This window comes from Hemiscyllium ocellatum, chromosome 10 (assembly GCF_020745735.1).
Source record: "Hemiscyllium ocellatum isolate sHemOce1 chromosome 10, sHemOce1.pat.X.cur, whole genome shotgun sequence".
NCBI classification, from domain to species: domain Eukaryota; kingdom Metazoa; phylum Chordata; class Chondrichthyes; order Orectolobiformes; family Hemiscylliidae; genus Hemiscyllium; species Hemiscyllium ocellatum.
Window position 1 is genome coordinate 109,883,387 of NC_083410.1, and position 26,525 is coordinate 109,909,911.

The following is a 26,525-nucleotide window of genomic DNA, read 5'->3' on the forward strand; positions in this document are numbered from 1 at the left end:
GAATTTACAGCATTACTCTTAAACAGAATAGGTACGTTTCCCTAGTTTGAATGCTGCTGCCTTTGCTCAGGTATAGATTTTTTTTTAATCATGTAGTTTTTCTGTGTAATTATACAAGTGCTGAATTGATTTGCTTTTTTCATTTGTTAAAATTGAGATGTGTTGCTTTTAAAACTTACACCTGAGAATCCAGGGCTCTTTCGGTAGGCTTGGCATAACTGATAGAAAATCACTGGATCAACCCTAATCTTGATCAGGATCCAGTTACAGCAGATGCCAGCCTTCTGACAAATGTTTCTAATCCGCAGATACAAACCGAGCTAGCAGCAGAATCTTCCATTGAAGGTGTATGTCTATACACTTGTCAGTGCGCGTTCCCTGTTGTCCTGATGACAATTGTCAATGTCGACTTTTCAATCTTAACCTCATCCAACTAACTCAAAAATCCTGGATTTAGAGAGAAATCAGTTAAAACTCAACTGAAAGACTTTAAAATGGTCAAAGCCACCTGACCTGAAAGTAACCAAGCTCAACAGGAATTTTCAAAGGAATATCTATCCAAGTGTAATTATAAGGACATTAAAATTCACCATCTCAAATGCATAGTTCACAATTATGTTTTTGCTGGAAGGAACTACCCTCTGAAACTCATTTTAAAAAGATTATTGAACAGTGCACTTGTCTGAGGTATATCAAAGGATAACAGGAATTCTGACAATTGACTGTCAAAACCTGGTTAAAAATAGATGGTCACTATTGTGGACTAATGGCCAGGTTTCACACATTGAAACACGTTCAGGGAGATTATTACAGACCTCTGGAGCAAGAGGGACTTGAGCCCATGCCTCCTGGCTGAGAGGTAGGGACACCACCAGTGCACCTCAAGGGCCCAAGCCAGGGTTATAACTTGCTACAGGGAGAAAGTGAAGTCTGCAGATGCTGGAGATCAGAGCTGAAAATGTGTTGCTGGAAAAGTGCAGCAGGTCAGGCAGCATCCAAGGAACAGGAAATTTGACGTTTCGGGCGTAAGGCCTTCATCAGAAATAATTCCTGATGAAGGGCTTATGCCCGAAACGTCGAATTTCCTGTTCCTTGGATGCTGCCTGACCTGCTGCGCTTTTCCAGCAACACATTTTCAGCTTATAACTTGCTACAGCCAACAGTAACACAAAGAACTTACAGAATGTAAGCTGTCATTTGAAATAGTATGCCCAGTTCTAAAACAAAATGATCAATGTTGGAACATGATTGACTGCATAACAAGATCTCCTAAAATGTGAAAACTCGCTGTGATTCCACCTCTCCTCATATTTGTTTGCATGGTAGCATACACTAGAATTTGGGATTTTACTAAGTTTGGTACCTTTACAGTTGTTAGTAACATGGGTCTTGAGTATTGGTGAAAAAAGCCATTTTGCCAAAACTCGTTGTGATAAACTCATCAGAACATTGACAAGATACCACTGTAAACATTTTCCACTGATGAGAAGAGAGTGCTTACTGATTGGCCAATGAACATTGATTGGTATAGTATTTTATAATGGAGAATGCACCAGTTAGGTAATGACTGAGAATTAACTAGAATCGCAAGTTTACTAGATGGGTACTTTAATCAGCTAAACCAGAGGTCCTCAATTCTTCCTTAAAACCGGTTTCATCAGAATTGGAATATGTTCAGGGCACAAAGGTCAGTAATCTGAAACATTAACAGTTAAATGCTGTCAGATGTGCTAAGCATTTCCAGTTTTTATACTTGAAAATTAAATACAGAGTGCTGTAGTATTAATAGTTAACAGAATAGTGTAGGGATGAGGACTTTGATGCATTTTCTTTCTCTTTATGTCGGGTTGTCAACTCTTCAGAATTTGAAGATTAATCACCAGGATACTGTCATGAAAATCATGGATTCTGTTAGCTAAATTATCCATTTTTTGTTTAATGCTTTGGTTGTAGAAATGACCTCACAAAGAATGGGGAAAAATCAGACTGGGGCATACCACTGGATTGCAATTAAATATCTCTTGCTGACTAACTTAGACTAGGTTATCCAAACCACTAATGATGTAGAGGACTACCTAAAAGGGGCAGGGAGGGGACATATAAAATTTAAAGCAATTGATGAATTTGTTTGTGATTGATGATAGAATACATTGAACAGTGTTAATTCAGTCATTTAATTCAAGTCAGGAGCAGGTTACACAATATTGAATTATTATCTTATAGTATTAAAGTACAAATTACTCATTCAATATTCATTTTAAAGTGTAGGATGAAAACGTATTAGGTGTTTGGATACAAATAGCCTGAGAATTCTGCAATGCAGTGTACTGCAAGATTGCCAGCATGTGAAACATATGGTCACCCTAAGTTATTGGGTTGAAATTGTGTGACAGTGCTGTGGTAAAATAGGTTCTTGTGAAGCAGTCATAGTACAAGACATAGGTAGTTGTATTCCACTTCTCTCTGTACAAATACTAGTTTCCTGGAAATTAATTAAATTATCCAGTTGAGTAAGTAACCAACAAATTCTAATTCTGGAAGTTGTTCTGTAAAAACAGTTCCATCATCTTATAATCAGCGTCTGTTACTTAAGAAACATTTACCTCAGAAATGCTAACAATGACGCAAACCATAGAACTATTTTAAACCTACAGAATGTTTAGTGAAATGAACGGAAGGAAAACACAAAATTGCTGCTTGTTTAGGCTGATACAAAATTTAACACAATTGACAAAACCTTTTGACAACATATGATTCCATTCAACAGGTTAACCTTTAACCCTGAAATCTTTCTATGCAGACTGCGGATTTGTGACACTTTACTGCTAATAGCAAGGCATCCTATATCCAATGTTTGAAAGTGAAGAATGCTTGAAGTTCTGTATCTTCAATAGATTTATCATGGATTCCTGCGTAGACTTTCATCAAAAGCTCGTTCTTCATTTTCCGGTCAAGGGTGTTGATGTAATTATCGATGGAAGCTGCAAAGCATTGCAAATATTACGTGGAGGACACAGACTTATGGTAACAAGTTACTATTAATACAAACTGAATCCACATAAGTATGTTTTAATTTTTTAGATTTTTCTCTTAATTGTAATATGTATAAAGGTTAATTTAATTATTCCTGCCTGCTGATCAGGCACACAATGTTTTTCACATTTTCATATCTTAGCTTTGTTAGCTTTAATATCTTAACATGTGCTCCTCAGAACTTATATTCTGCTAAATTGTCTCAATCTAATCGTGCACGCTTAATGGCATGACTCCATTTGCTGTGCATCATGCTTTTGACAAAATGGCTGTTGCCAAGTTATATGTAGAACTCTTCCTTTTGAATGATAAATGTTACTGTCTGACCCACTATTCCTATTGTGATCTTGTATCAAGGTCTGCCAAGTGGTCCTCATGGAATGAGTTCACTGATTGGGGCTGTTAAATCTGGCCCTAGCTGACAGATATAAACAAGAATGGTAAAGATTTGTACATATTGTGTCTTTCACTGTGTCTCACACCTGCAAAAAAAAGAAAAAAATGAAAAAGAGAAGGAAAAAATAAATAAACAAGAACGGCAGAAAAAAAACAAGAGTGGCAGAGGCTCAGTTCACTCTGAGAGCTGGCTCTAAGGGAACTGGATGAGTGTCATGGACTGTTCATTTGTAAGTCCAAGGTAACTTAGTGATGACATATTGCCCTCTCTGGAGCTATTTCTGATATGTCACTGGAACAATCTACATCATGTAGCGTTAAAGAGAATTCTGCATAAAATGTCCGCTAGCTTTCTGAGATGCACAGATTTAATAATGGTTTGATGATGCCAGTGTTGAACTGGGGTGTATAAAGTTAAAAATCACACAACACCATGTTATACTCCAACAGGTTTAATTTGGAAGCACTTGCTGTCGGAGCGCCGCTCCTTCATCAGATGGTTGTGGAGTATAAAATTGTAAGACACAGAATTTATTTTGCTATAAATTCTGTGTCTTACAATTTTATGCTCCACAACCACCTGATGAAGGAGCGTCGCTCCGAAAGCTAGTGCTTCCAAATTAAACCTGTTGGAGTATAACATGGTGTTGTGTGATTTTTAACAGATTTAATAAAACCTGATTGAGACAATAATGATGGCTCCTTTTATAACAGAGGATCAGGTAACAGTATAAGAGAATGCACTGCCTCTTATTAAACCCATCCTATGTTTTTTTCATTACCAAACTGCTACATTTCTTTTTATTTAATGTCATGTGGGTGTCACTGGCAAGAATCTTTAGCTGTCCTTGGACTGTGTGATTTGCCATGCCATTTCAGAGGCGACCCCATTGCAGTGGTTCGGGAGTTTTATGTAGGCCAGACTGGCTCAGGATTTCCTTCCCTAAAGGACATTAGTGAACTAGGCAGGTTTTTACCAAAATCTGTGATGGTTTCATTACTGAGACCAGCTTTTGACTCCAGGTTTTATAATTGAATTTAAATTTTACCAGCCATTATTATCTCCTCCTCTACCTGACCCCCAACCCTAACAAAAAAAACAGGATGGGTTGTCTTATCTCTGCATATCGAGTTGAAACTGCATTTTGTCAAGTACATGAGCAACATTGAAGTAACTAGTAAATATGATACAAGTTTTTCATTTAGCAGCAGCCACTGTACGTGGGCCATTATGCTACTAGGTGCTCTAGCAGAAAGGACATTCTAATGGCGAGTTTATGACACACCTGTAAAGTGACATGTCACAGTGTCCATGCTGCCAAGATGTCAATCTGTTACTAATTTCTGCTGACACAGTAGTTCCTATACGCACCTAGTCCCATTACTCTCCCATACGCAATCAGGTTTGGCGCCAGGCGCTTGTCATCGTACTTTTCATACTTCATTAACAGGCGAACAATCTCTCCAGTAATGAAGGCATCGTCGTATGTTTGTGAACTAAGGGGTTTTAAAGGAAATTTGCTGTAAACGTCCACTGCTTGCAGGGGATTGGTCTTGAGGAGAAGATCTGCTAATTCCATGTAAGCATCATGGACCTGAAAACCAGAAGGTCATTTCACTTTATTCAGTTAGATGTTTAAATCTGCATTGTATACAGACATATCCAATCTTTGTACTGCTTAATCTCACATTCAACAATTTTACTGTATTGCGTAAAGTTTGTGAAGTTTCAGACTAGTTGCTTCTAAAGGCTTTAATATCTCTCTAATCTCACTCCACTTCAACCTTAATTCAATTCCCAGGAGTTCGGGCTTGCAGTCAGAGAATATAGACTTGATTTCCACCATGGAACCATGAATTGATTTGATTTATTGTGATCATGTGTACCTAAGCACAGTGAAAAGCTTTGTTTTGTGAGCAGTACAGGCAGATCATAACAAACAAGGACATACAGATTATAAGATGCAGAGTTTACATTTAGAGGTAATCATTGTTGTGGTTCTGCTCGCCGAGCTGGAAGTTTTTGCTGCAAACGAATCATGCTCCCAGTACACTACTTGAAAAGCCATCGTATCTTTGCCCTCAGCTCTATGACTTAGCTTTCAGCACTCGGTCCTTTTAAAGTGAGTGTGACTCTGTAGGAATCTCATGGCAGGTATCTCATCTCCCATTTTCAAAAGTGAGGATAGGAGTCAAATGAAGGCACAAAGAACAGTCAGCCTGTAAGATCCAGGGTAGTTGGCTGCTTTCATGATCGCATGAATCCAATTGCAATCTCATTTAAATAATGTGGGAATTAGAAACAATAGCATTAAAAAAAAACTTGAGCCTCGACATCCATGGTTACAGCACTTATTCCAATTATCCCAAATCTCAGCCCAATTAATGATCCATCACTACTACAACATTGCCTGCAATTTCATTTCAGCAAACACTTTCTAACACAGGGCCTTACCAAATCCATGCATATGACATGCATTCTCTCTTTACCAACTTTGGCGACTTTATCAAATAATTCCATTAGGCTATTTAGATTTGATTTAACTGCACTACTCTACAGGGTGGAATCTAAGCTAGTTGAAGCCAACAACCGTAGTCGCACACTGATTCCAGGCAGAGCAGTAAAGACATTGTGTGGACACTCACAGCAAAGCAAACTCAAAAGAGAATGAGGATCAATGATAGGCCCTACCTCTGCTCACTTAAACAAGGGACTGTAGGATCAGGAGAAATAAGTGCTGGTAGGTAATGACAAACCAATATCCTGCACTGGTTGCTTATTAAACCTCCAAATATTACGTGATTGAAAATACAAAGGATTAATTTGCAGTACCCCTGGTGCCATTTTGATCACTTCATTGTAGTAATTCTGGGCCTCAGCGGATAATTCATCCAAACGTGACAAAGCACGAGCCAGTGCTAAGCGATAGGCAAAAGAAACTGGGTTTATGGCAGGGGGCATTGGTGATAACTTACCACCCTGACCAGTACCAGTGGCTGCAAAAAGAAAACAAGAAAAAAAGAAGTTATTTATCAGCTTGAACTTAATACAATCTAAAGAAAAATTATTCTAAAAATATCTAATAGCTTTATGGTGTCGGATTTCAATTTTAAAAAACTCCCAATGAAGCAATTCAAGCTTTCATTTTGAAAGAATTAAAATCCACTCTCTTAATGAGTCAGATATAATTTATGTAACAACATTGAAAAAGAAGATTAGGTTTTTAAAAGGAGACCATATGAATCTCTTACTGTCACAGTGGGACTGTATAAAGGAGATCCTAACAGCGATTGACAATGGTCAGAAAGCTGTAGAGGTCAGAACAAGTCTGGTGCAGTTGTAATATTAATAGAACCTTTGGCCTTTTTGAACAGAAACCTGTGGAATTAGCACTCTTATTTATTTTGAAATTTTAGAAATGAGAAAGTGATTTACAATATGACAGAGTAGCCATTGCGGTAAAATGGTAATGTGCAGATGTACCAGGCAACAATAGGTCACAGCTGAAAATGTGTTGCTGGAAAAGCGCAGCAGGTCAGACAGCATCCAAGGAGCAGGAGAGTCGACGTTTCGGGCATGAGCCCTTCTCATGCCCAAAAAGGGCTCATGCCCGAAACGTCGACTCTCCTGCTCCTTGGATGCTGCCTGACCTGTTGCGCTTTTCCAGCAACACATTTTCTGCTCTGATCTCCAGCATCTGCAGTCCTCACTTTCTCCAACAATAGGTCACAGTACTGATATACAGGTTACACTTCATAGTGAGAGCTGTAGAACTCAAGTGACAGTACAATACAGGATTAAACAGGTGTGATCTATTATTTAACTAATTAGCAATGCTCTCGGAGTGATTTGTCATTATTGTGAAACTACATAGGTGCATGGAAAATACTGCACAACGGAACGGTGGCTCAGTGGTTAGCACTGCTGCCTCACAAGGACTCTGGTTCAATTCCATCCTTGGGTCACTGACTGTGTGGAGTTTGCATGTTCCATCTGTGTCTGTGGGGGTTTCCTCCGGGTGCTCCAGTTTCCTCCTACAATCCAAAGATGTGCAGGCTAGGTGGATTGGCCATGGGAAATATAGGGATACAGGGATAAGGTGGGCCGCTGTGGACCCAATGGGTCAAATGACCTACTTTCACATTGTTGGGGTTCTATGATCTATCGGGTTGTGTCTGATGCCCACAATCCCCACCCTTCTGTATCTGATGATGATTGTCCTGCTGTGGTTTGCAAACTTTTCTTGTTTATTTCCTCTCATATTTATAGCATTTGCCTTGGAAACACTGTCATTCTGATCAAACAAGCTGTTTTTGTGATCTGCTTTTTAAAGCAATGCATCTGCTTGAAACAAAGACTTGTCAATATGAGGATGACCAATGGAGAAACAGGAGATGCCCAAAATTTCATAATTAGGATTTTAAATGTTTGGACATTTGTAGAGTTTGATACATACCACTGTTTTAGAATATTCCTGAATCTTTCCCTAAGCAATTGCCAGAAATAGTCACTCTTACAGAAACATATCTTACAGACAATGTTTTAGACACTACCATCACAGCTCTGGATATGATCAGTCCCACTGACAGGACAGACCAACAGCACAATGATATACAGTTGAAATAAAGTTGTCCTGGGAGCCTTTCAAATTGGCTCCAGAATCCGTGTCAAACATAGACACAGAAGCATCCTGCTGATTACCACCTACTGCCGCTCTTCCCTCGGACGGTGGACCAGCACCACTCCATATTGACCACCACTTGGAGGGTGGCAAGGCTCCAGACTCTGGTGGGGAGACTTCAATATCCATCACCAAGAGTGGCTCGGCAGCACTACCACTGACAGCTTGTTGTATCCTAAAGGTCACAGCTGCTGGACTGGCTCCGTGGCAGATTGCTGAGTGAACCAACAAGAGGACAAATGTAATTCACCCTATCATTACCAATCCACTACTGCAGGTACACCCTGGTCGTATCAGCATTGGTAGAAGTGACCAATGTTCAGTCCTTCTACAGTTGACTTCCTACCTTCATATCGATAGTGATGTAATGTTGTGGCTGTACCGGACATTGGTGAGGCCACTTTTCGAATACCACCTTCAACTCTGGCTGCCCTTCAATAGGAAGGATGTTGTGAAACTTGAAAGAGTACAGAAAAAATTGACAAGGGTGTTACTGGGATTAGAGAGTTTGAACTATAGGGAGAGGCTGAAAAGGCTAGGGCTTTTTTGGAGGCTAAGAGGTGGCCTTATAGAGGTTTATAAAATCATGAGGGGCATGGATAAGGTGAATAGTCAAGGTCTTTTTCCTAGGATAGTGGAGTCCAAACTAGATTGCATAGGTTTAAGGTGAGAGGGGAAAGATTTTTAAAGGACCTTGAGAGCAACGTTTTCATGCAGAGGATGGTGCACATATGGATTGAGCTGCTAGATGATGTGGTGGAGGCTGGTACAATTACAAACATTTAAAAGGCATCTTATGGGTACATGAATAGGAAGGATTTAGAGGGATATGGACCAAACACAGGCAAATGTGCCTAGATCTTTTTAGGTTATCTGGTGGGCATGCACAATTAGACCGTGCTGTACAATTCTATGACTCTATGATTGTCCACTCAATTTATGGGATAGATTTCAAACAGATCAAGCAACTCAAGACTGCACATTCATTTGGTGTCTTGGACATCAGTAACAGAGGAACAGTATCCTTCCATATCCGCCACAAATTCACCTGCACCTCCACACACATCATCTATTGCATCCGCTGCACCCGATGTGGCCTCCTCTATATTGGGGAGACGGGCCACCTACTTGTAGAACGCTTCAGGGAACACCTCTGGGACGCCCGGACCAACCAACCCAACCACCCCGTGGCTCAACACTTTAACTCTCCCTCCCACTCCACCGAAGACATGCAGGTCCTTGGACTCCTCCATCGCCAGAACATAACAACACGACGGTTGGAGGAAGAGCGCCTCATCTTCCGCCTGGGAACCCTCCAACCACAAGGGATGAACTCAGATTTCTCCAGTTTCCTCATTTCCCCTCCCCCCCACCTTGTCTCAGTCGATTCCCTTGAACTCAGCACCGCCCTCCTAACCTGCAATCCTCTTCCTGACCTCTCCGCCCCCACCCCACTCCGGCCTATCACCTTCACCTTGACCTCCTTCCACCTATCACATCTCCATCGCCCCTCCCCCAAGTCCCTCCTCCCTACATTTTATCTTAGCTTGCCTGGCACCCTCTCCTCATTCCTGATGAAGGGCTCTGGCCCGAAACGTCGAATTTCCTGTTCCTTGGATGCTGCCTGACCTGCTGCGCTTTAACCAGCAACACATTTTCAGCTCTGATCTCCAGCATCTGCAGACCTCACTTTTTACTCGAACAGTATCCAACCACAATCTCAAACCTATTGGCCTTGCACAATCCCCACTCAGTCATTACCATCAAGCCGGAGTCAACTCGATTCAACAAATAGTACAGGAGGATGTGTAAGGAGCATCACTGGGTAGACTAAAAAATGACATATCAATCTGGTGAAGCTACCAAACAGTACTACCTGCATATCAAGCAGTGCACACAACATGGGACTGACAGAACTAAGTGATCCCACAACCAATGAATTAGATCTAAGCTCGGCAGGCTTGTGACATCGAGTTGAGAATGGTGGTGAACAATTAGGCCACTCACTGGAGGAGGAAGCTCCACAAATATCCCCATCCTCTATGATGGACGTGCCCAGCGTAACAGTACAATAATAAGGATGAAGCATCTGCAGCAATTTTCAACCAGAAGTGCCAAGAGGATGATTCATTTCCTGTGGGCCTCAGCATTACAAATGCAAGGCTTCAGACAATTCAGTTTACTCCACATGATGTCAAATAATGGTTGAAGGCACTGAATACTTCAATGGTTATGGGTCTGACAACATTCCAGCAATTGGACTGAAGACTGGTGCTCCAGGATAACTACAGTTATAGCCAAGCTGTTCCAGTACAGCTACAACACTGGCATCGACCTAACAAAGTAGAAAATTGCCCAGATAATATCCTATAGACAAAAAGCAGGTCAAATCCTAGCCTATTACAGTTTCATCCATCTCCATCAGCAGCAAAGTGATGAAAGATGTGGTCTTCAGTGCAAATAATTTTTGGCACGGTGGCTCAGTGGTTAGCACTGCTGCCTCACAGCACCGCTGCCTCACAGCACCAGGGTCCCAGGTTCGATTCCAGCCTCGGGTGACTGTTCGTGGAGTTTGCACATTCTCTGCGTGGGTTTCCTCTCAGGGTGCTCTAGTTTCCTCCCACAGTCCAAAGATGTGCAGGTCAGCTCAATGAGCTGTGCTAAATTGTCCATAATGTTAGGTGCATTAGTCAGAGCGGGGTGTGGGTCTGGGCGGGTTGCTCTTCAGAGGGTCGGTGTGGACTTGTTGGGCCAAAGGACCTGTTTCCACATCATAGAGAATCTAATAATTGGCACTTACTCGCAATGACCTGCTCACTGACACTCAGTTTGGGTTCTGCTAGACCCACTCAGTTCCTCACTCATTACAGCCTTAGTTCAAACACAGTTAAAAGAGCTGTAATCAAGGAGGAGATGAGAGTTCCCTTGACATCAAGTCAGCAGCATTTGACTCATCGTGGCATCAAGGAATCTTAGCAAAACTGGAGTCTAAGGGAAAACTATCTGCTGGTTGGATTCATACCTGGCTCAGAGGAAGACAGCTGTAGGTGTTGGAGGTCAGTTATCTCAGCACAGGGCAATTCTGCAGCAGTTCCTCGGGGTAGTGTCCTGTACCCATCCTTCTTCAGCTCTTTCATCAAGAATTTCACTGCATCATAAGGTCTAGAAGTAGGAATGTTTACTAGTGTTTGCACAGTGTTCAGCATCATTTGTAACACATCAGATACTGAAGTATGCTGTGTTGAAATGCAATAAGACCTGGAAACATCCAGGGTTGGGCTGATAAATGGCAAGAAATATTCATGCCATACAAAGCAACAGAGTCCAACCACTCCACATGGCATTCAGTACCATTACAGCTGCTGAATATCCCATTCTTAATATCCTGGGGAGAGCTGACCACTGGCTAGAAACTGAACTGGATTAGCCTTATAAGTACTTAGGCCTCAGGAGCAGGTCAAAGGCTGGAGGTTCTGCAGGAAGTAACTCACCTCTTGATTCCCCAGTATCTGTCCATCATCTACAAGGCACAAATCAGGAGTGTAATGGAATTCTCTCCAATTTTCTGATGAATGCAGCTGTAATAGCACTTAAGAAGACAACATTATCCAGGACAAAGCAGACGACTTGATCAGTACTCCATCCACAATCTTCAACATTCACTCCCTTCACAGTAGTAACAAAAGTCTCACAGCTCCTTAGACAGCACCTTCCAAACCCATGACCTCCACCACTGTGTAGGGCAGCAGATTCATGGAAATAACGCCAGCAGCAAATTCCCCTCTTAACCACATTCCATCCAGGCTTTGGACTGTATCAATGTTCTTTAACAAATGCTGGGTCAAAATCCTGGACCTCTCACCCAACGGCACTGTGGCTGTTCCTACACCATCTAGCTGCATTAGTCAAGAAAGCAGCTCACCACCACTTTCTCGAGGATAATAAATGCTGATCTAATGAGTGCCACCCACATCCTGGGATAAATAACAAATAGATGTGCTTTTGGATTGGCTAAGTGGTGATGACAGCCTTCATTGGACTGGTCTAGTTAAGACAGTGGAAATTTGATAGAGCTGTACAAAACCATGAAGTATTTTGGTAAAGTGTGGAAGGAGGGTAATCAATCCGATGGCAAGATTTAAAATGAACAGAAAAAAAATCCAGAGGTTACATGAGGGCAAAGAATTTTTTTCAGCAACTTATTCTGATCTGGGATTCACTGACTGAAAGGGTGGTGAAATAATTCAGCATATATTTGAAGGGGAAAAACTGCCAGTGCTGCAAGGGAAAGAGCTGGGGAGTGGACTACTGGATGTTTGGCAGAGTCCCTTTTTTTCTGCTGAATCATTTTTAGCTTGTATTTTATATCCATGACTTTAGAATCTCCAAAACCAATCCATATTTAACCAAAGATTCAAACTTTTCCCATTGCCTGAGGTCTGAAAATTAAAAGCACTACATGACAAGAAGAACACACATCAAATACGCCTGTCTGGTCAGAGCAGGAAATACATTTTCTTTTCAACATGAGCTCTGCCAGGCAATGGTACAAGAGAACATATCTGGTTTGTAATTGAGATGACAGAGATAGGTATGGTTATGAGAGTTTTAGAGCTCTGCTTCTTACAGGTGCCAGGGACTGCATCTTTTCCAGCTGGTTTTTCAGGTTGTCTTGTAGGAGTCATAGGCTTGGCAGCAGCACGTCCCCTGGTGGCAAATGCAAAATGCTCTGATTATTGTCACATCAACACTACAGCAACATGCAACATTTACTTCACAATCACAGTAAAACAAAATACACACAAGCCTTTAAAAAGTCTCAAGTCAACCTTTTTCATATTTCCATAAGCGACTCTCCTCTTACGGAATTCCTGAGTAAATAATGGGGCTGGTGAATAAAAGCCTTTAGCTTTCTTCAGGAAAATAAAATTCAAGAAGATGAGGTAGATGGAGAGTAGCGTGGAGCATAAACTCTAGCAAACATTTACCTGAGGAAGGAGCAGCACTCCAAAAGCTCATGATTTCAAATAAACCTGGTGTACCATAGCCAGGTGTCATGTGGCTTCTGACTTTGCCCAACCCAGTTCAACACTGGCACCTCCACATCATGGCTGCCCACGCTTAGAACTTGGAACATTACAGTACAGTTCAGGCCCTTCGGCCCTTGATGTTGTGCCGACCAGTGAAACCAATCTGAAGCCTACCTAACCTACACTATTCCATTTTCGTCCATATGTCTTTGCAATGATCATCTAAATACCTTAAAGCTGGTGAGTCAACTACTGTTGCAGGCAGTGTGTTCCATGCCCCACTACTCTGAGTACAGAAACAACTCTGACATCTGTCATATATCTATCACCCCTCAATTTAAAGCGAGGCCCCCACATGCTAGCTTAATTGAGCAGACTGGCCAGTTTTTCCTCAGAAGTGACTACCACTCCCAGTTGGGTAACATTAAAATGTTGGGAAAGTACAAAATCAGGATGTATTGATGAACATTTATGAAATGCATGTTCAGCCTCTACTGAAGCACTGTGTCTAATTCTGTGCACCAGAAAAAGAATCATAGAGTCAGAGATGTACAGAACGGAAACAGACCCTTCAGTCCAACCTGTCCATGCCGACCAAATATCCCAACCCAATCTACACCCACCTGCCAGCATTTGGCCCATATCGCTCCAAACCCTTCCTATTCGTATACCCATCCTAATGCCTTTTAAATGTTGCAATTGTACCAGCCTCTACTACCTCCTCTGGCAGTTCATTCCACATCCGTACCACCCTGTGTGTGTGGAGTGCAAGTTCATAGCTCCTTGAAAGTGGAGTCGCAGGTAGATTGGATAGTGAAGGCGGCATTTGGTATGCTTTCCTTTATTGGCCAGAGTATTGAGTACAGGAGTTGGGAGGTCATGTTGTGGCTGTACAGGACATTGGTTAGGCCACTGTTGAATATTGCGTGGAATTCTGGTCTCCTTCCTATCAGAAAGATGTAGTGAAATCTGAAAGAGTTCAGAAAAGATTTACAAGAATGTTGCCAGAGTTGGAAGATTTGAGCTATAGGGAGAGGCTGAACAGGCTGGGGCTGTTTTCCCTGGAGCGTCGGAGGCTGAGGGGTGACCTCATAGGGGTCTACAAAATAATGAGGGGCACAGATATGATAAATAGACAAAGTCTTTTCCCTGGGGTCAATTGATGAGAATGAAATCTCACACCGCTGGAACCAGTTATGTTAAAAACACTGGAGAAGATGAGACTGTTCTCCTCCCAGTGAGGAGGTTTGATCAAGGTATTAAACTTTAGCAGATGGGCTGAAAACCAGAGGCCAATGACTGGTGAATGGGAAAGAACAAAAGATGATTTGAGAAAAATACATTTTCAATCAGTGAATGTTAGGATCTGGAATATACTGTCTGAGCAGGTGGTTGAGGCGAATTCACTTATGAAATTCAGAAGGGAACTGGATAAGCATTTGAACAAAAAAAACAGTTTTCAGAAATGTGGGGAAGGGTGTAAGAATGAGAATAGCTATATTACTCTTGCACTGAATCATAGTTTTATCTAAGGGATAGCAGATTTAAAACAGAGGTGGTAAATTACTTCTCCTGAAGAGTTATGAATCTGTGGAATTTATTACCTCACAGTGCAGTAGATGCTAGAACACTGAATAAATTTAAGGAGGAGGTGGAATGATATTTAATTTACAGTGGTTCAAGGGTTATAGAGGGCAGGAAAGTGGAGCTGAAGCTGAGATGTGATCAGCCGTGATCATACTAATTAGCTGAACAGGCTCAAGGGGCTGGATTGCATTCTCCTGCTTAAGTTCTTCTGTAAAGGAAAGGAAATTCATATCTGAATGTGACGAATGAGTTTAAAATGTTTTGTTGATTCTTCTTGTAGTCAGTATAAACTGGAAACACTAAATCCATTTGGTTACTCCTCCTTCAAGCAATGCTAGCAACGTGTTTCGGTGATTGAGGTTAGGGGCATCTCATTATTAACTCCTAAATAGATTAATTATTGGAAAACCTGTGCTAATTTTTAAATCATGTTTATATTATTTTTGCATATGTTTTGGCAGGAAGAAGCATTAGTTCCCTTTAAATAGTATTGTATTTGTAAGATTTTAAAGTTAGATCAAATGATACAGAGATTAGTTACCTGCCCCCTCTCGCTGCTGCAGCTGCACCACGGGGTGCGTTGGCAGCTTTTTGAGGAGAGGCTGCTGCAGGTCCTCTTGTGGCAGTGGCCCTGCCCCTGGCTGCCCCACCTTTTGGAGGCGCAGGAGCTGCTGATGCTGCACCTTTCAGTGCCTGTTGCTGCTGCTGCTGCTGTTGTTGCTGCTGCTGCTGCTGCTGCTGCTGAGCTTTTAGGGACTCGTCCATTTTCCAATCCCGCCACCACTTCTGTTCTGAAATAAGACAGAAATAAAAATACTCAGGTCTATGAAAGGTGACAACACTACTCGGCATACAATCCATCATTTCCTAGGCTTCTCATTCTTTTCAATCAGAGAAACTGTAGAACACATAGATCTATGCATTAATTTATAAGTATAAGAACATAAAAAAATGGAGGTAGCCAGTTGGCCCCTTAAGCCTCAATGAAATCATGGCTGATCTTTTACTTCAATACAGTTATCCTGTACTATACCTCAATGTGCACAAATCTATCAGTTTCTGTCTTGAACACAGTTAATGATTGAGCCTACACAATCCTCTGGAGAACAGAATTCCAAAGATTCACCACCTACTGAATGAGGAAATTCCTCCTCATCTCCGTCTTAAATGGCCTGCCCCTTATTCTGAGTTGAAGAGTGTGGTGCTGGAAAAGCACAGCCTGTCAGGCAGCACCTAAGAAAGCAGGAGAATCGATATTTCAAGCATATGCCCTGCTTCAGGAATGAGGCTTGTGAGCAAAGGGGGCTGAGAGAGAAATGGGAAGGGTGGGGGGGGGGGGGGAAGAGGCAGCTGGGAATGCGATAGGTAGATGAAGGTGGGGGAGGTGATAGATCGGAGAGGAGGGTGGAGCAGATAGGTGGGAAGGAAAATGGACAGGTGGGACAGTTCAAGAGGGTGATGCTGAGTTGGAAGGTTGGGAGTGGGATCAAGTGGCGGGGGTGGGGTTGGGGAAACTGGTGAAATCCACATTGATCCCATGTGGTAGGAGACTCCCAAGGCGGAAGATGAGGTGTTCGTCCTCCAGGCGTCGGGTGGTAAGGGTTTGGCGATGGAGGAAGTTCAGGATCTGCATGTCCTTGGCGGAGTGGGAGGGGGAGTTAAAGTGTTCAGCCATAGGGTGGTGGGGTTGGTTAGTGCAGGTGACCCAGAAGTGTTCTCTGAAACAATCCACAATTTAGCGTCCTGTCTCCTCAATGTGAAGGAGACCACATCGGGTGCAACAGATGCAGTAGATGTCGCAGGTATAAGTACAGGTCAATCTCTGCTGGATGTGGAAGGATCCTTTGGGGCCTTGGATGGAGGTGAGGGAGACGTGTGGGTGCAGGTTTTGCACTCCTTGCAATAGCAGGAAAAGGTACCGAGAGAGAACAGTGAGTTGGTTGTTCCTGTCAGTTTTGTGTCATTGCCCTCCATTTTCAGTGGCAGGGCACAGAGGCAAGTCCCATATGTGCCTTTGCCGGATCAGGAATTGAACCTGAATTGATGGCTTTAACCAGATTCACAATACCCAGTCTACAGAACTGAGTTAAAAGTGCCCCCCATCTCCCCCATTACTTTCAGTATAGCGACTTTAAATAATTGGAGGTGTTATTGTGGAATATGCAGAGTAGGTAATGAAGAGCTATTTAATGCTAAAGTTACTCAGCATTTCTCGACCCTAACACATAATTCGTATAGGTAGTATGACTGGAAGTTATGTATTCGAGCTCCCATACGCAGATTTATGGGAATTGGTTTAGCTCAGTTGGCTGGATCGTTGGTTTAGAGAGCAGGGTGACGTGAACAGCATGGGTTCAATTCCCCTCACTGGTTTGAGGCCACCATGAGGGACGCTCCTTCTCAGCCTCGTCCCTTGGCTGATGTCTGGTGGCCCTCAGTTTAAATCACCACCAGTCACTTCTCTCTAATGAGAGCAGCCTCTATGGTCAGGTAAGACTATGGTAACACAACAACTCAGATTAATGTAGAAAGTCTATAGTATGCATAGCTTGCTGCTTGAGTACAATACCAAAGGGTGCAGCATCCATTGCTGAAGTTCATTCTTGGGTGAAAATTTAAAATGAGGCATATCTCATTCAGATTTCCTTAACAGATGCTATGTTACTAATGGAAGGAATGGAGAGGAGTTCACTTGGCAACTTTGATATTAATTATCTTTCAATTGGCCCCATCAAAAAAACAAATGAATCACTCATTTTTACTTCACTGCTTCCTAGGAACCTTGAGGGGAATAAACTAGCTGCCTTAAAATAATAAATGCGCTTTTTAAAAGAATTTATTTTTATTGAAAAAAATAGATTTTTAAAAATTATTCCAACAAAACAAAACAATACAAAAAAAGGCCTTCTCTGCATCTAGAGAAATCACCAATCCCTGTATTGACTGTTGTTGACATACTTGAATTACATTATTGGAGGATCTGCAGTCCTTTGTGAAGGCTGTCTGGTCGTCTTTAATAATAGGAAGTAACACAGTCTCCAGCCTTAATGCAAGAGTCTTTAAAATCCTCTCTAAGTCCATATTTAAGAGTGAGATGGGTCTGTACGAAGCACAGTCCTCCAGGACCTTCCCTTTTTTAAGAATAAGCAAAATATTGACTTCTCTTACAGATGCAGGAGATGATCTCGGCTGTCTAGTCATTAAACACATTGAGCATCGGGCCTGAGAATGTGTTTATAAATTCCTTATGGAATTCGCTGGGAAGTCCATCAGGACCAGGCGCCTTCCCACTCTGAAGCTGCTTCACAGCCTCCTGCACCTCTTGCTCTGATAAGGGGGCATTGAGAAAGGATTCTTGTCAGACGTCATGTCCGGGAGCTCCAGATCCTTATAAAAGGATTTCATTTTGGCCCGTCCCTCCTCACAATCCTTGGATTGGTACAATTCAGAGTAAAATCACTGGAATGCCACATTAATCTTTTTTGGAATCACATGTTAGGTTCCCATTCCCTTCCCTAATTGCCGTAATGGCTTGAGGGGCGTTCCTTTTCCTGGCGAGATATGCTAGGTACTTGCCAGGTCTGTCACCATGCTCATATAACCTCTGTCTTGCAAAAGTAAGCTCTTTCTTGCTGTCTGCATGAGCACAGAATTCAGTGCAGACTGCAGCGCGATAATCCTCTGTAGCTTGACCAAGAGGATTGTCAAAGTAAGTCTGCTCGGCTGCCTTCAACCACGCTTCGAGGAGATGTTGCTGCTCGCCCTTCTGCCACTTCTTACAGGCAGAGTAGGAAATAACTAACCCCCTGGCATAGACTTTGGCAGTTTCCCAAAGGACGGACAGGCTACTAACCAAGCCTGAGTTAATATCTCGGAACGCCTGAAATTCCCTCGAAAAATACTCCACATGCCTTATTCTTAAGGATAAAGGGATCCATTTGACAGTGCCTCAGGCCCACTGTAGCGTCCTTAGTCTTAACCAACAGGTACACTGGAGCGTGATTGGAGATGGTAAGGTAATATTACCAATCATACAAGATGCCACCAAGCCCAGGGGGTCAGAAAAATAAATCAATCCTGGTGTGACATCACCAGGGGAACTCACCTCCTGCCCAAAGACGGCAACTACTCATCCCAAACTGCTCGTAATTAGGCATCTAACCATCCCAACCATTTTCCCTGCTCCTAGCTAGAGCTGTACCACAAACACAAGCAGAAAAGGAAGTAAATACACCATGGAATAGCAATATGAATAAAGAAAAAAAAATTAAATAAAAAAGGGTGAATACCCCAACCTTCCTTTGGTATAACTTAGAAATTGAAAGTACACATCTCAACCACCACCAAACATAGGAAAAGAAAGATCCAACCTGACTTGCTTCATTTTTGAAAAAAAAAGACATACCCAAACAACATGTCTATTTGCACATACTAAATCGTTCAGATTAGATTAATTTGTCCACCAAGTCTCTTGTCTTCTCAGACGTGTCAACGAGATGTACGGATCCACCTAAGGTGATCCGAAGCACTGCCGGATACCTCAGAGTACTGGATCCCAAGCTCCCTCAGTCCTCTCTTCATACCGTCATAGGAGTTTTGTTTCTGGATCACCGCCGCTGAGAGGTCCTGGAAGAACATGATCTTAGAGCCCTCGAAAACAAGGGCCTTCAGATCCTTCCCCTGGATTCTGGAAGCTTCCACAATTCTCTCCTTATCTCTAAAGTGATGAAACTGCATCAGGAGAGGATGAGGATGTTGACCCAGACCTGACCTCTGCATCGTGACCCGGTGAACCCTCTCAATCTTCAAGCCTCTCACGCCAGCCTCCAAGTTAAGGAATTTCGGCAACCAGTCCTCAATAAGTTCTACCGGCCACTCACCTTCCTTACCCTCCGGCAGACCGACAATCCTAATATTTCTTCTCCTGCCCCTGTTCTCAACATCATCCACTTGATCAAGCAAACTACAGACCTGCTTCTCCAGGGCTTGGATCCTATCCTTGGAGGAACTGGCATCAGCTTCCACCACTGTGACCCTGTCTTCTAACTCATCGGTCCTCTTCTCCAGGTCTCCCAGCTGCTGTTTATGCTTCTGCAGCATGATAGATATTGGACCAGCTTCTCCTCTATCTGCTTCCCCAACATCAAGAGATTTTGTGAGCTCCTTCACCAGGGCCTGGTAGGAAATAGAGTCCGAGGATCCTGCAGGCTGAGCCGTGGGTCGCCTCGGACGCTCCTCCTCTCTTCTTCGGCATCTCTGGATGGCAAAAACGCAGGTAAGTTAATTTTTCCACAGTCTCCTGGGACTCTGACCTTTCCAGAGTCCCATGATAATGCAATGGTCCAGGTTGGGAAGGTTAGAAGTTCATCCTGCTTGTGATGCAGTGTGGAGCTTTGCAGTGCGCTCCTCCTAGGTCAACGCCATCTTGGATCCCCCCATAAATGCACTTTTAAGGGAAACCCATGCACTTACTTTTAGAGGTATAAGTTCTGGTTCCTGCTTTCTTACTTCATTGGGCTCACAATGTATGTTTTTCCCATTATTTAAAAACAGATGGGTGTGCAGAACCAGTTCACTTACTAGTCAGTTCCACTGGTGGTGTTCCAACAACTGGTTTGTTCTCCAGGGTGATGCTGGCTCGAAAACAAAGGCAGGCATCTTCAAGGAGAACTTTTTTATCTTTTGTGGGCTCACTGTCATATTCAGCCATGAATGCCAAGCCAAGCATGTACAGAGCATTACTGTTGCATGGTGTTGTTTCAACTCTTAATTGGCACACCTAGGAAAAGAGGGATTGACTTGTCATTGAGGAAAAATGCCAGCAATATTACAAACTTAAAAACAGCTGAGTAGTGAGGCTGATGTAACTACTTAAGACCACAGAAAATAGGAACGGAAGGCAGCCGCTTGGCCCCTCGGGTCTGCTGTGCCATTCAATAGGATCATGGCTGATCCAATATTCCTCAGGTTCACTTTCCTGCCTTTTCCCCACAATCCTTGATTTCTCTCCTGAGCAAGAATACATCCCAGTCTTAAATATACAGAGTGACTCTGCCCCCACCCCACAGCTCTCTCTGTGGTAAGGAATTCCAAAGACTCTCAACTCCCTGAAAGAAGAAATTCCTCCTCATCTCAGTATGAAATTGGCTTCCCTTTATTGAGGCTATATCCTCTGGTCCTAGACCCTCCCATGAGGGGGAACATCCTCTCTGCATTTACCCTGTCAAGCCCCTTAAGAATCTAATAAGATTTACTGAAATTACCTTTCATTATTCGAAACTCCAACGTGATCATGATTCTATTGTTTCTAATTTTTGAAGTAACAACCATTATATATATGGTCATGTCCTGAAAAGTGTTTTATTGAATCATGCAGCTTTTGTTTGCCGTGGCTGCAGTACATACGTTTGCTTCCTCCAGGCCATTCACATGTTTTGCTAACATTTGCAATCTGAACACTGATCCCTGTGGAATCCCACTGGTTACTGGCTGTCAACCTGAAAAAGAACCCCTTATGACTACTCACTGCTTCCTGCCCCTTAGCTAATTTTCTACCAATACCATTACACTACCCCAAACACCATAGGGTCTTATGAATTAATCTTTTGTGAGGTCCCTTGTCAAATGCCCTCTTGAAGTCCATATACAACACACCCACTGGTTCCCCTCTACCTACTCTGGGTGGGACATCCTCAAAAAAACTCAAATAAATTAAGCGTCGAAGGCTGAGGGGTGACCTTATAGAGGTTTACAAAATCATGAGGGGCATGGATAGGATAAATAGACAAAGTCTTTTCCCTGGGGTCGGAGAGTCCAGATCTAGAGAGCATAGGTTTAGGGTGAGAGGGGAAAGATATAAAAGATACCTAAGGGGCAACTTTTTCACGCAGAGGGTGGTACGTGTATGGAATGAGCTGCCAGAGGATGTGGTGGAGGCTGGTACAATTGCAACATTTAAGAGGCATTTGGATGGGTATATGAATAGGAAGGGTCTGGAGAGATATGGGCTGGATGCTGGCAGGTGGGACTAGATTGGGTTGGGATATCTGGTCGGCATGGACGGGTTGTACTGAAGGGTCTGTTTTCATGCTGTACATCTCTATGACTCTATAAATCAATCAGACACAATTTCCCTTTCATGGTGCCATGCCAACTCAGCTTGGTTAGATAATAATTTTCCAAATGTGCTGCTATTGCTTTCTTGATAATTGATTTCACAGCTCATCACCTGGATCTCAGAGGTGGACACTTCAAGAAGCAACTTCAGTCTTTAGTGGCAACTCATTCACTCTTTTAATAGACGGCTCAGGTTTGCAATATTATAATGTTAATTGAGGAAACTGACTTTCAACAATAGGAAATTGCCCGTAAAATAATCATTACAACTAAGCATCACACCAGAATGGAAACATTGGATGGGTAATGGCTTTAGAAAGCAATATTTCAATCTAATGTCACAAATGCCGAACAATGGAATAATACAATATAAATTTGCCTTCCTCACAAAGCCAGTTCCAGATCTCAGGGAATGTGGTTGACAAGGAAAAGATGATAATAGTATATTCAGTTCATTGCAAGTCGTTGAGAAAATTGAACAGAAGTCACACTATAGAGGCCATTCTGCACTGTCACTGAATATTATTGACAGGAGATAGGAAGTAGACTGCCTGTTTAGTTCAGTTCAGAGAGAGATGAATGGGGATAGATTGAAAACAGAAACAACAGATTTTTGAAGGGAAATCTATAGTGGATGCAGACATGATGATCTTACGAGTGTCCATTTAGAGTCTCTTTTAAAAACAGAAATTATTAAATCTTCCGTTATATTGAGAATGACAATGCTCTACAATGTAGGAATAGATCAAGATTAACAAATTAAACTATTTATGTGAGCAGAAAGGTAAAGTAGCAGGAAAATAATGTCTTTGTTATTACTTTTACATCTCTAAAACACAAAGCATTAATGATGAAATCACAAATGAACAGCTGAGTAGAATAGAAAGAAAACTCTAAGATCGAATGATTAATCGGAGTGCCACTTAATCAATATTTGATTGTCAATATCCAACATTGAATAACAGTAATTCTTGGTTTCATACCGTTCGTTGCATCTCTTGAAGTTCTGCATTGGTTTGAAGGTTGGTACTTTTTATCAGTGCAGACAAAGCCTGGCATCTTTTAGAAACCAAATCCTCATTTACCAATGTCTGATGGGCAAGTAATTCTAAAAGGGTAAAATGAGCCTCAAGCAGTATCAATTCCAATTCCTGACTTAAAATTCCACGGTACGGATATTTGCACAGGCTTCGGGAAGTTAAATCGACAGCACTGACATCAATACAGAAAAATAATTGCAGATGAAATATTCAGTAAAGACTTAAAATAGAGTGTTAATCATATCTAACAAATTAGTCTTGAGGAGAAGGGGAGAGAGAAATTGACCCCTTTCAAGTACTGAGTCATATAAAAACTTGCATGTCTATACTGTCTTTCATGACCTATGGATGTTCCCAAGTATATTACAGCCGGTTACTTATTGGTATAATAACTACCACGTTATAAGAAATGCATCAGGCAATTTATTCTTAGTAGGACTCCACAAGTATTAATATAATTTATAAAATGTTTTTGGCAATGTTAATTGAGAGATTAACGTTGATTTGGGTATAGGGAATGGTATTGGCATGGGATCTTTTCAACACCAGCAGAGAGTCCGAATGGGGCTGTGATTTAACATCTCAATTCAAAGATTGAACTCCAATGCCTCAAAGGTTATGAGTATGACCCCTGTTGGAGCCACCCAGCTTCAAGGCTGGTAGCAATGTGAGTGCTGAAGTTCGTTTCAGTATGACAAGGCTTCTGCTCCTGATCAATGAAGCTTTGTCGGCAATGGGACGGCTAGAACTGACTGAGGCGACTGTTGGGCTCAGTATTCATATTTTCTATTGTTCAACAAATCTCCAACACACACAGCTGAAGAAAGACTTTTGGTGGAAATGGTGATGAACGTCTGCAGTTCATTTTGTGTCAGTCTTCACTATAGAGGATACAAGCAATATTTCAGAATTCACTGTAAATCAGGAAATGGAAAGTAGGCAGGAACACATTCCTGTCAGGGTGAAAGGAAAGGCTGGTGGGTATAAGGAATGCTGGATGACTAAAGAAATTGAGGGTTTGGTTAAGAAAAAGGAGGAAGCATATGTCAGGTACAGACTGGATAGATCAAATGAATCCTTATAAGAGTATAAAGGTGGTAGGAGTATACTTAAGAGGGAAATTAGGAGGGCAAGGAGGGGATATGAGAAAGCTTTGGCAAATAGAATTAAGTAGAATTCAAAGAGTTTTTACAAATACATTAAGGACATAAGGGTAGCTAGGGAGAGAATTGGGCCCCTCAGAAATCCTGATGAAGGGCTCTGGCCCGAAACGTCGAATTTCCTGTTCCTTGGATGCTGCCTATGCTGCTGTGCTTTAACCAGCAACACATTTTCAGCCCCTCAGAAATCAGCAAGGCAGCCTTTGTGTGGAGCCACAGAAAATGGGGGAGATACTAAGCAAGTATTTTGCATCAGTATTTATTATGGAGAAGGACATGAAATATATAGAATGTAGGGAAATAGATGGTGACATCTTGAAAAATGTCCATAATCCAGAGGAGGAAGCGCTGGATGTCTTGAAACGCACAAAGGTGGATAAATCCCAAGGACCCAATCAGGTGTACTCTAGAACTCTGTGGGAAGTGATTGCTGGGCCTCTTGCTGAGATATTTGTATCATCGATAGTCACAGGTGAGGGACCGGAAGACTGGGGGTTGGCTAATGTGATGCCACTGTTTAAGAAGGGTGGTAAGGACAAGCCAGGGAACAATAGACTAGTGAGCCTGACGTCTGTGGTGGGCAAGTTGTTGGAAGGAATCCTGAGGGACAGGATGCACATATATTTGGAAAGGCAAGGACTGATTAGGGATAGTCAACATGGCTTTGTGAGTGGGAAATCATGTCTCAAACTCGACTGAGTTTTTTGAAGAAGCGACAAAGACGATTGATGAGGGCAGAGCGGTAGATGTGATCCAAATGGACTTCAGTAAGTATTCGACAAGGTTCCCCATGGGAGACTGGTTAGCAAGGTTAAATCTCATGGAATACAGGGAGAACTAGCCATTTGATACAGAACTGACTCAAAGGTAGAGGACAGAGGGTGGTGGTGGAGGGTTGTTTTTTTCAGACTGGAGGCCAGTGACCAGTGGAGTGCCACAAGGATCGGTGCTGGGTCCTCTATTTTTCGTCATTTATATAAATGATCTGGATGTGTGCATAAAAGGTATAGTTAGTAAGTTTGCCAATGACACCAAAATTGGAGGTGTAGTGGACAGCGAAGAAGGTTATCTCAGATTACAAAGGGATGTTGATCAGATGGGCCAATGGACTGAGAAGTGGCAGGTAGATAAATGCGAGGTGCTGCATTTTGGGAAAGCAAATCTTAGCAGGACTTATACACTTAATGGTAAGGTCCTATGGAGTGTTGCTGAACAAAGAGACTTGGGGCATGAATAGGATAAATAGGCAAAGTCTTTTCCCTGGGGTCGGGGAGTCCAGAACTAGAGGGCATAGGTTTTGGGTGAGAGGGGAAAGCTATAAAAGAGACCTAAGGGGCAACTTTTTCATGCAGAGGGTGGTCGTGTATGGAATGAGCTGTCAGAGGAAGTGGTGGAGGCTTGTACGATTGCAACATTTAAAAGGCATTTGGATGGGTATATGAATAGGAAGGATTTGGAGGGATAAGGGCTGGGTGCTGGCAGGTTGACTAGATTGGGTTGGGATATCTGGTCGGCATGGACGATTTGGACAGAGGGTCTGTTTCCATGCTGTACATCTCTATGACTCTATGATTCATGAAATTGTAGGCCTGAAGGCTTACAATCCTGGATCCTGATGGATTTTATTATAGGATCTTAAAAATAATGGGTAGTGAGATATTTGATGCATTCCCAAGAACTCCCTAGACTCAGGGACAGTTTCATTAGAGAAAAAAATTAGAGACTGTAATTCCTTTATTCAAAACAAGAGGGAGACAGAAAGCAGGAAACTACAGGACAATTAGATTAGCATCTATTATAGGGAAAATGTTAGAAGCTATTATTAAAGATGTCATAGCTGGGCACTTAGAAAAAAAAATCAAGGTAATTGGCAGGATCAGCATGGTTTTGTGAAGGGGAAATCAAGTTTAGCCAATTTGTTAGACATCTTTGGAGAAGTAACATATGCTGTGGATAAAAAGGTAGATATGCTATACTTAAATTTCCCAAAGGCATTTGATAAGGTGTCACATCCCAAGTTATTGTGGAAAATAGATGATCATCGTGCAGGCATTAACATAATAATGGTTAGCTGACAGGAATTTCAGACTAGCATCAATGGGTATTTTTCTAGTGGGTGGTGTGCCACAGTGATCAATGCTGTTTCATTCAATTGATAGAAATGTCTTGGATGAAGGAACTAATATACGGTTGCTAAATTTGCTGAAGACATGACGATAGACATGCAAATAAATTTAGCAAAAATGAGGACTGCAGATACTGGAGATTAGAGTAGAGAATGTGGTGCTGGAAAAGCAGGTCAGGCAGCATCCAAGGAACAGGAGAATCAACATTTCAGGCAAAAGCCCTTCATCAGGAATTACACAGTTAAAAATCACACAACACTAGGTTATACCTCAACAGGTTTAATTGGAAGCACACTAGCTTTTGGAGCACTGCTCCCTCATCAGGTGATAGTGGAGGGCTCAATCCTAACACACA

At 42.2% G+C, this 26,525-nt stretch overlaps 1 protein-coding gene across 1 annotated transcript in view; it reads right to left on the reverse strand.

Annotated features, from left to right (window-relative positions):
* Positions 1-19,871: 19,871 nt before the first annotated feature.
* The window catches only part of LOC132819601 (uncharacterized), a 29,309-nt gene continuing 22,655 nt past the window's right edge, over positions 19,872-26,525 (reverse strand). Inside the window, exons 7-9 of the mRNA XM_060831173.1 lie at positions 22,828-23,056; positions 20,309-20,507; positions 19,872-19,984 (exon numbers count right to left, since the gene is read on the reverse strand). Coding sequence (XP_060687156.1) covers positions 19,872-19,984; positions 20,309-20,507; positions 22,828-23,056 — 541 coding nt within the window. The remainder of the gene's footprint in view (positions 19,985-20,308; positions 20,508-22,827; positions 23,057-26,525) is intronic.